General features: G+C 34.2%; 1 protein-coding gene across 2 annotated transcripts; it reads left to right on the top strand.

Moving 5' to 3' along the window:
- The first annotated feature begins 383 nt into the window (after positions 1-383).
- LOC100877957 (lysine-specific demethylase 4C) lies at positions 384-9,176 on the top strand. Of its 2 annotated transcripts, none has more exons than XM_003703046.3 (11): positions 384-522; positions 1,215-2,011; positions 2,093-2,298; positions 2,400-2,755; positions 2,870-5,316; positions 5,413-5,595; positions 5,666-5,965; positions 6,041-6,232; positions 6,312-6,425; positions 6,516-6,608; positions 6,730-9,176. In XM_003703046.3, exons 2-11 carry the CDS (start codon positions 1,235-1,237, stop codon positions 6,826-6,828), a joined length of 4,767 nt encoding a protein of 1,588 aa, XP_003703094.1. In that variant the 5' UTR covers positions 384-522; positions 1,215-1,234; the 3' UTR covers positions 6,829-9,176. The 2 variants fall into 2 exon arrangements, with proteins under 2 accessions (XP_003703094.1, XP_012140078.1); XM_012284688.2 differs by lacking the exon at positions 384-522 and adding an exon at positions 1,021-1,144.
- The last annotated feature ends 832 nt before the right edge of the window (positions 9,177-10,008 follow it).

The raw sequence follows: 10,008 nt of genomic DNA, 5'->3' as shown, positions 1-10,008 counted from the left end.
ACAAATATAAATAAAAAAATAAATAATATTTTTCTTGTATGTATATAAAAAAAAATCTATCAGGCCATTAATATAAGTAATTTCCGTTACGATTTAAACTATTTTTCTGATTTATGCAATTATGACATCACAAATATATAGAAAACATCTTTGTTTAATTAAATTGATCAATACATTTCTTGAGTTATGTAATTTTCAAATTTATAGTACCTAACTATGGGTAGAAACACTTACGAGGAAAAGTAATATTTTGTTCAAAGTGCATTTAACGATAGATTTCTGTTATTATATTGATGATAAATTTCGTACGTGACAAAATGCAAGAATTTAAATTTCCCGCATTTTGCGCATGCACATTTGGATCAGCGTCTCGAACTGATTCAGTTTTGAACGCCATCTTTATTAGTTTTATATGACGCGCGGGGTAGTGCGGTGGATGTGTCAAATCGCGAGATCGACGGCAATAATTAGTTGAACATGGTGTTTATACAGGAGAGGTGATTTTTCGCGTTGTATTTTAACGTAAGTAACGCATCTCGCTTGATTACAATGCAATGAGTCGTGTGATTTCGAAAGTGTTTGTTTGGATCGGTCAATATTACTGCCAACACGAGATTTCGTGATCAGCCATCGTTTCTTCGGTGAAAACACCCTTGAAGAATCTAACATGTGATATAAATCATCCAAGCCAATGATTCCTCTGCATCCTCGCGATACGTCAGTTTTGTTTTCCGAACTAACAAGGGGATACGAATACATTTATTTTAAGAAGAATTTCTTGACAATAGATATCATCCATTTTGTTTATGCTCCTCCGGCACGGTCTCGTCTCAAAAACATCGCACCTCGCTTTCATCCTCCCGGTTTGAATGTTATTTGTGAAAACATAAAATTACATTATAATGAATTAAATTTATTTTAATCACTATTGATATTTAATCTTCTTATGTTAATTGTGTTTTCACTGATAATGCAAATATTGCATTTAACTTAAATTGCATAAAAATGGTGTGATGTAATGTTTACATGTTATGTGTTTACATATTTGCAATGATTGCTTTCCATATCATCGCATAAGAATGATTTTAGATATTATATGATGTATGCCTTGTATATGGTGATATATTTTTAGACTTATTGCAAAGTAATATAAATTTTTCTTATTTAATTCAGTTGACACATTAAGAATACTAATTGTTGCTTTCAACTTTCAGGTAAATAAATTAGATAAAAAATGGTTAGTAATATTTCGCGGGGTACTCCCCGCATCCAGGTTTTTAGACCTACGTATGAGGAATTTAAAGATTTTACTAAATACATCGAGTATATGGAAAGTAAAGGAGCACACAAAGCTGGATTAGCAAAAGTTATTCCACCCCCTGAGTGGATTCCAAGGAAAGGTGGCTATGATTTAGATGATTTAAATCTTGTTATTCCTGCTCCGATTTGTCAAGTGGTAACTGGGAAGCAAGGTCTTTATCAGCAAATTAATATACAGAAAAAATCTATGACTGTGAAAGAATATAGTAAATTAGCTAATTCTGAACGGTACAATACTCCACGTCATTTTGATTATGAAGACTTAGAAAGGAAGTACTGGAAAAATATAACATATGTAGCACCCATATATGGTGCAGATGTGTCTGGTTCATTAACTGATCCAGATGTAAAGGAATGGAATATCAACCATTTGGGAACAATACTTGATTATGTAAACAAAGACTATGGTATATCTATTGACGGTGTTAATACAGCATATTTGTACTTTGGAATGTGGAAAACTACATTTGCATGGCACACAGAAGACATGGATTTATATTCAATAAATTATTTACATTTTGGAGCTCCAAAGACATGGTATGCTATACCACCAGAACATGGACGAAGATTAGAAAGACTTGCTAGCGGATTTTTCCCATCAAGTTATCAAAGTTGTCAAGCGTTTTTACGTCATAAAATGTCTCTCATTTCTCCGCAAATATTACGGCAATATTCAATTCCATGCAATAAAGTAAGTTTCAATTGTTTGTTTAAACTTGGACATAATAAAATGCATAGATATAGTAACTATAGCCAGTCATTCTTTTTCTAGATAACTCAAGAAGCTGGAGAAATAATGATTACCTTTCCTTATGGTTATCATGCTGGCTTTAATCATGGGTTCAATTGTGCTGAATCCACTAATTTTGCTGCACCACGATGGGTAGAGTATGGTAAAAGGGCTACACAATGTACCTGTAGTAAAGATATGGTTAAAATTTCTATGGACACGTTTGTAAAGCGTTTTCAACCAGAAAGGTAATGAGAAAAATTTGTTATAAAGTTGTATACTGATCAAAAGCATTTCATTCTGTTGTTGTAGATGCTAAAATAAACTAATTAGAAACAATGAATTGCAGGTATGAATTATGGCTACGCGGAGAAGATATTGGTCCTCATCCTGAAGATCCTAGACAAACAGCTGCACCTATGCCGTCTCAGATGGATCTTTTATGTAGCAATAGCAGTAATGGTCAATTACCGCAGAGTTATTTGAATGCAGCGCCAAAAAATAAACGACATACAATACATAAAAAGAAAAATATCATGGCTACGAATCCGGATGTTGATATGGAAGAGTTGGTTAATCGTCCCGATATTCCACCGGATGTCAAGAAAGTATTACAAGATCTAGAATTAGAGGAAGTAGATGACGGACCAGATGAACAGCAACTAGAGGTTTTAGAAGACATATGGCTCAAAGCTGGAGAAATGGGTAAAATATTTATTATGGATAAAGATTTATCTCATAGTTTATCTCATTTCACCCGTACTCATTTACAGAAATTTTAATAAAAATTTCAGTAATAATAACTTATATTGATTGCAGATGTTAATGAGGCTACTGTTTACGACGATGGTTACAATCGCAAAAAGAGTCGGAAACGAAAGAAAAAGAATGCCGATAAAGATAAATCAAAGTTGAAGAAGGATTCTAATAAAACTATTACTGACAACGTAATGGTAAAGACTGAAATAAAAGAAGAACCAGATGATAGTCTTAATTTCGTATCTTCTGTGTATCCAGAACAAAGCACTGAGTTAGAGAATGACGGTCAAGAAGACATAAGTACTTCGATGTCAAGCGATAACATCACAGGAAGTATCAAAATGGAAGAAGGATCTGATTTTTCAGAGGCTATTGATAAACCGGTTAAAAAGAAGAAAAAGCATTCAAAGTCTGGGGAGCAGAAGAAACCGAAAGCAAAGAACATGAACAAAACTAAACGTAAACATTTGAATATATCTATCTTTGATATCAACGAACCATTGGACGTATCTGACGCTGACGTTCAACGAAAACTTATGGCTATGCCGAGTCTTAACTCACACAAATCTTCAATAACGGATGAAAGCGAGGAGAGAATAAGCGATGTGCCGGAGAATATAATTTTCACTGATAACGAAACTAATACGAACCCTGTGAAGGTTAAAACTGTTTTAAACGTTACAAGTGGTGGTCAAGTAACAACTTCTATTTATAGTACCAGTAGCGATACAAAGGGGACAGAAAAGTTAACAGATAACAGTACGGATGAACGGGTAAACGTTTACGCAAAGACTACCAAAAAGACTAATGCGGTAACAATAAAATCGGCATATCCTAAACAACAATTTTTATTAAAAAATGCCTCCTTGGATCAAGCAAAGCCCATTAAAATAGATAAAGCTGTAGAGTCTGAATATATTGGCGACGATACGAAAATTACGATTCAAGATGCGAAACCAGGTAGCTACATTAGTTGCAAAAGCGTAGGAACAATGTTAACTGAAAGATCCATACCTAATTATTCGAAGAAGGATATCATAAAGGCACCTAGGTTGAGCGTTTTGAAGTCAGCGTACAACGTGTCTGCGACTGAAGTTTCACCTAAACTTGATTCTGAAAAGTCAATCACGGAGGAAAATGATAGTCGTACGTTATCGAATAACATTGTAGTTTTACCAAAGACTTGGCCTATCGCCAAACTGCGTGAGCCTAAACTTTCGACTCCGGGTATCATGTTCTTGAACACGAGCTTCTCCAAACCACCGACTTTACAGAAAGAGACTGCAGTGAAGGAGCCCAGGAACGACACCAAAGCTCTGGAACTTTCAAAATCTGTAACTCCTTGTACCATTCAAATACCACAAATGGACAGTTTCTTTGCGAAGGGTACTGTATTATCGCAACCACTCACGCAAACTATAACGTGTCAAAATATAAGTGGAACCACTACGGATGTTAAAATCCTAGGAAAAAGATCTACAACCGACACATCCAAAATGATGGCAACAAAGTTTTGGCAACTTTCAAGCAGTAACAATAATTTGTTCATCTCAAAGGATGCAAAAGAGGATACACAGATTCATTCTTCGCCCACAAACTTAGATACATCCGAGATGTTCGCCTCATCTTCGTCGTTAAACTTGCCAAGCAATAGCAACAAAGCTTTCTTTTACACGTCTACTCCAAAATATTCGACCGCAGAGAAACAATCGATGATGATAGACTTTAACAAAAAATGTTCACGCGCTTCTACGTCAATTGTAAAAATCGTACCGAAAATACAAGATCATCTGCTCATGAAGAGAGCATTGAACCCAAACGATGAAATGTGTAGTAGAAAACCGTTCAAAAAGACGAGTACAATTGTTAGCAGCGTGAAAAGCGTATCCACTCAGGTGGACCACCCGTTGGAGATCGATCAGTTTGATATGGGTACAACTATGGTCAATTTGGACACTGGTATACATGTCACAAATCATTCCACCCTAGATATACACGGTTCACAGAAAGCGATTACTATTCCGTCTATACAAGAGGAGCAATTTCCGAGCGTAATCGACTCTGATGATAAATTGCAAACGCAGTGTCTACAAAATAATCCTGAAAATATATACGCGAATATGCCATCGTTGAAGCCTATCAAATTGATGTCCAGGCGAAAGTCGAAGGAGAAATTGAAGAAAGCGACTACCAGGAAAAAAGATGTTACAGAGATCATGACTACAAATAGTCCAGAAGAGGCAAACATCACGACATGTTCCGTGAACCAATCACCTTCTGTATCTAATCGTGTCTCAATGGTACCAGGACACATATCCGAAATGTTGTATCCCAGTGTTCCAAATAATGATCTGCTGAAGGCGTTCAATGATTATTGGAGTGCTCAAATATCTCATTGCGCAATTTGCGCACCCTTCACCTCAAGTTGCAATGGACATGGGAGGTTAATGCCCCCGGATTGGAAATATTGTAAACCCACCGTTTTACCAGAAAGCTCACCAATATGGGTGAGTTTTGTGGACTTGGCATTTGGTTATAGACCAAATGGTTCAATATCTGGTAATAGAAGCATAGACTCAATGTTTCTTTTTCATATTTCCTAGGTATCCGCCAGCGTATTTGTTGCAAATTCAAAGGAACAAATGGTAGAACCTGAAAATGATAAACTTCTACGTTGTAGAGAATGTCACGTGACGGTCCATGCTTCCTGCTACGGGATTACCGTGTTGCCTACGGACCTACGAAACTGGGCTTGCGATAAGTGCAAAGCTGGTAAAACACAAGTGGTACGTGTACATAAAATTATCTTTCAATTTTTAGAGATCAAATTTTGAATTAATTTTTCTTGTTCTTAAGATGTGCTGCCTATGTCCCATGCGAGGAGGTGCTCTTAAACGTACCAGCGACAGTAATTGGGCACACATAGTGTGTGCCCTACTGTTGCCAGGTGTAACTTTCAAAGACGCTATAAATAAGGATCCTATAAATGTATTAACTATCAAACCGAACATTGTTAAACAACAATGTTGTTACTGTGGACAGAAAGATGGAGCATGTTTGAGCTGTAACGAATGTGGTAATTTGTTTCACCCATCATGCGGTCTAGTTTCTGGTGCAACCTTTATGGTGCCCGTTTATAATTCACCAGAACTTCAGGTACTTGTTTTACATAAAATTGAATATTGAGTTTGTGTTTGAAATAATTTATCTAATGATGAAATTTGTATGTAGGTAACGTGTGATGGACACGACGATGGGAAGGAAAAAATACCAACGATTCGACAGGGAGAAATTGTTTGGGCAAAGCATCGTAATACTCGATATTACAAAGCCAAAGTAGATTCTATACATGATACTTTGTTGTATATGGTTACATTCAGTGACGACAGCTTCAGTGAAGATTTATACCCATCAGATATATTGGTGTGTACACGATCTTCATTTCCTTGGCCTCGTTTTTATTTTTTCAAACAGATATAAATGTTCTTATTATTCTTCGTAGAATTATGACCCTGGAAACCCACCGCAACAAGGAGCTGCTGTCATTGTGAAATGGACCGATGGAAATTTATACGATGGTATCTTTGGAGGTACAAATCATCGTATCATGTATACTGTAAGTTATTTATGATAATACTTATTTTCTTACTTTTTATATTCTCTCGTTAATGACATTTTTTAATGTTTTAATCATTGTATATTTTAGGTCATTTTCGAAGATGGTTCGCAACTCGCGTTAAAACGAAACGAGATTTACAGTTTGCAAGAAGAAATGCCAAAAAGAGTGCGTTCACGTCTGGTGAGTTTAGTGTTAAATTAATTTTATCTCGCGAGAATACTTTATTTATTAAGTAAATAAACATTTACTGACACTTCGATCTTACGTTGGTTTTTGATTGTTTTCATTAATTTTATTAAAGTCTGTTGCGACCGAAATGAAGCACCGATATCATCTGTACGGCGCAGAGGATGAATCAGAAGCGCAAAGAAAGGTGAAACAGTCTAAATATTGTGATTGAATAAAATCATATATGCAATTCGATGTAAATAATTAATAGAAACAAATAATATTCAGTCGCTGTAAATAACATACACAAATAATGTACCTAAATAATTTGGTCTCGTCTGAACGCGTATGCGATTGGAATAGACCAAATCAATAGATTTTATTTTCTTTTTTCATCATATTCGTTTATCTCCTTTTCTTCTATTTCTTTTCAATTGATTTTCTTCACGTTTTATTTTCACTGATATTGTTATCGGTATCACATTTTCGTTTTTAAACACATTTATTTAAGATTTACTACTTACTACTCGTTTATAGTGAGTATCGATTAAAAATCTTCCTCGTTTAAGAATTTGATACGTTACTATACGACGTGGCGAAGAGTATTAAAGAAACCGCGACGTTTCGAATGACACGTTTATGATACTAATGCGTGTGGTTTTCGACGAAATGAAACATAGTCGAGGAAGTCTTCAAATTCAAAAACTTGTCAGTTCCCGCGTTACACCAGGATATTACGATCCCGCCCGAACATGTCCGAAGTTCGTCGTTTTGTCCCGAAGTTCAAGTTTTTGAAACTCGGAACGTTTTTGTAAATTAAATTTATAAACCAATCACTTTATATTTACCGATCAACAAGATCTTCGACTATGCAATATTTCGACGAGAACCATGTCTCGCATAATTATAAATAGGCAATTTCCGAGTTTTTAATCTTTTATCGCATAATTAGAAAATAATTACCAATCGAGATCACCCGTGTAATGGAAACGGAGCAAGGTGTTTTTTTATTCCTTATATCAGCACGCAATTTACACCAACTTTGACAGATTATTAAATATGAGAACGTTTAGCAAGTGATAAGGATCGAAGAAACATTTAATACATAAAGTTTATGAGATATATATGTCTGTATATATTTACGGATATAATGTGTGAAATATGTTTTTAAATGACGAATCTATGGATCTAGATTAAAAAATCATTTTTTACTTTGTTCTATGAATAAGTAACCAAGCATTGAAAACATAAGAAATTTTGGTTGAGTAAATTCGACTGAAAAGTTGCGTTAAAATACGACGTGCTCTTGAAAGCATCGAGTAGAATGACACATACTTAGATCTGTTTGTTATAATAAATCACTTGTGAGAGGCTTTAGTAGTTGTTTACGAACAAAATTACACTGTGTACGTCTTTTACAGTAAATTGAACTATATACTCGAGTGAAATGTAGGCTTTCTTGGAATAAGGTTAAGAGTAGGGGAAGGAGTACCCCCACTACTTGCTAACCTAACTTTGGGAAAATTAAATGTGTAACTTGAAAATTTTTCACATTTTCAATTTTTAAGTTCTTTAAATCTCCAAGTTCTAAAATTTCTAGTCTCTAAATTTGAGAATTTACCGAATCAAAAACCAACGAGTGGAGGGTTTCCTTTCTCTATTACCGCCATTTTCCATAGGGACAGCCTATTGTGCTCGCTGCTGTACCTAAATGATTAGGTATATACAAAAAAAATGCGATTGTCTCCTGTAACATTTATTTGTAAATCAATGTAATAGATAGATCACCATTGCCCTGTATTTGTTACGATCTGTTATTTAAATTAAGTACGTAGTTGTGTTGACTGTACTTAATAAATTGAACATACGTCTGAACGAAATCGCAATTTAAAATTTACAACTATTGATCCTTCTAACACAGCGTGTCATAAATTGTGTTTTCTGAATCGTGTAAGCGAAAATTGTATTATTTAATTGTACATGCGTCCTTCATTTGATCGTATAATGAAAATTTGTGATATGAAATTGGATACGGTGTCCAGCGGAAAAAAAGACTAAGCGGAACGTTACATTCGTTTATCACATGATATTCTGTATCACGGTTTCTTATAGTACAGTGTACACGTTATGGTATTTTGTCAATTCGTCTTGTTCGGTTGCTATATTCGTAATTGAATATAATCTGCGCGACACACACAATGAACGTTTGATAGAGCACCATCGATATAAACATATATGTATGTATATTTGTAGATGAAATTTGTCACTCAAAAATATTGTTCATATTGATCTCTTGAAATTTGTTCCCTTTAATTTAATTTAATAAACAGATACGCATACGCGCGCTCCTCGAGAAAAATGATCACTTTAATCATAACTTGAATTTATGTAATTTATGAAAAATGAAATTATCATTTCCCTCGACCACTTTATAATAATACATACTGTTTAAGTCAGGTCGTGGAAATTGTATTAGCGTTCTATGATAATAAAAAAAAAACGATAAAAAAATATGTTGATGTATCCGAGTATAGAGACAGATTGGATACAGCGTACAATAAAAACAAAATTAAAATGTGACAGTATTTTTCTTCAATTTCCTAAAACTGATTTCGGTAAAGGGATTTCGCCATTGAATGACTCTCCATTGAATCATAAATAACAAAGTTATAAAATGTATACATTTATTGAACAGATTTTCAGTTAAAATGAAAATCTTTTACATGTTTTATAATACTTAATTTTATGTCATGATTATATATAAAAAATATCATTCAGTGTAATAAGATTTCACAACAATTTATAGTACATTGTTGCTTAGTCGATAATTTAAAATGTGTTTTGTATTTGTTTAAAGCTTTACCTACATAACATTTCATAGGTGTAAAAAGTCATGTTCATACATACAGTAGAAATTCTTTTTAATCAATGTTTTAGATTATTGATTCTTCTATTTTCTTTGACATATAGTTATATGTAAACATTGCTATTTTGCTTTTTAGTGCCATGAAAATGCCTAACGTATATATCACAGAAAATAATTAGATTTGTTTTTAAACAATTAATCCAACAATCCTCGTACAGTCTGTTACAAACGAAGAGCCTGTTCGACGTATACATGTTGAAGACAAAAATTCACGAGTGAATAGACTTGAATGAAGAAAAATAGTAAACAATGCCCCAACGTCGATATTGTAATCTATACAATGCTCTGTATAATGCATAAAAGATTATCAATGGTGTCAAGTACTTAGGAACAACAAATCCTTCTAATGTTTTCTATCGTTACCTTCGTAGTTTACATTTGTATGGATAAATAGGTCAATTGAGAGTTAGGCCTCGTTGTGATGGTACAGTAAGTATAGCGCGTAACGCTTAATTACAATGTATGTACAGAGGGCAGCGTTTAACG

The sequence above is a fragment of the Megachile rotundata genome, chromosome 3 (genome assembly GCF_050947335.1).
Source record: "Megachile rotundata isolate GNS110a chromosome 3, iyMegRotu1, whole genome shotgun sequence".
Lineage (NCBI taxonomy): Eukaryota > Metazoa > Arthropoda > Insecta > Hymenoptera > Megachilidae > Megachile > Megachile rotundata.
Note: the sequence above shows the minus strand (reverse complement) of the source record. Positions and strands in the feature narration are given on the sequence as shown.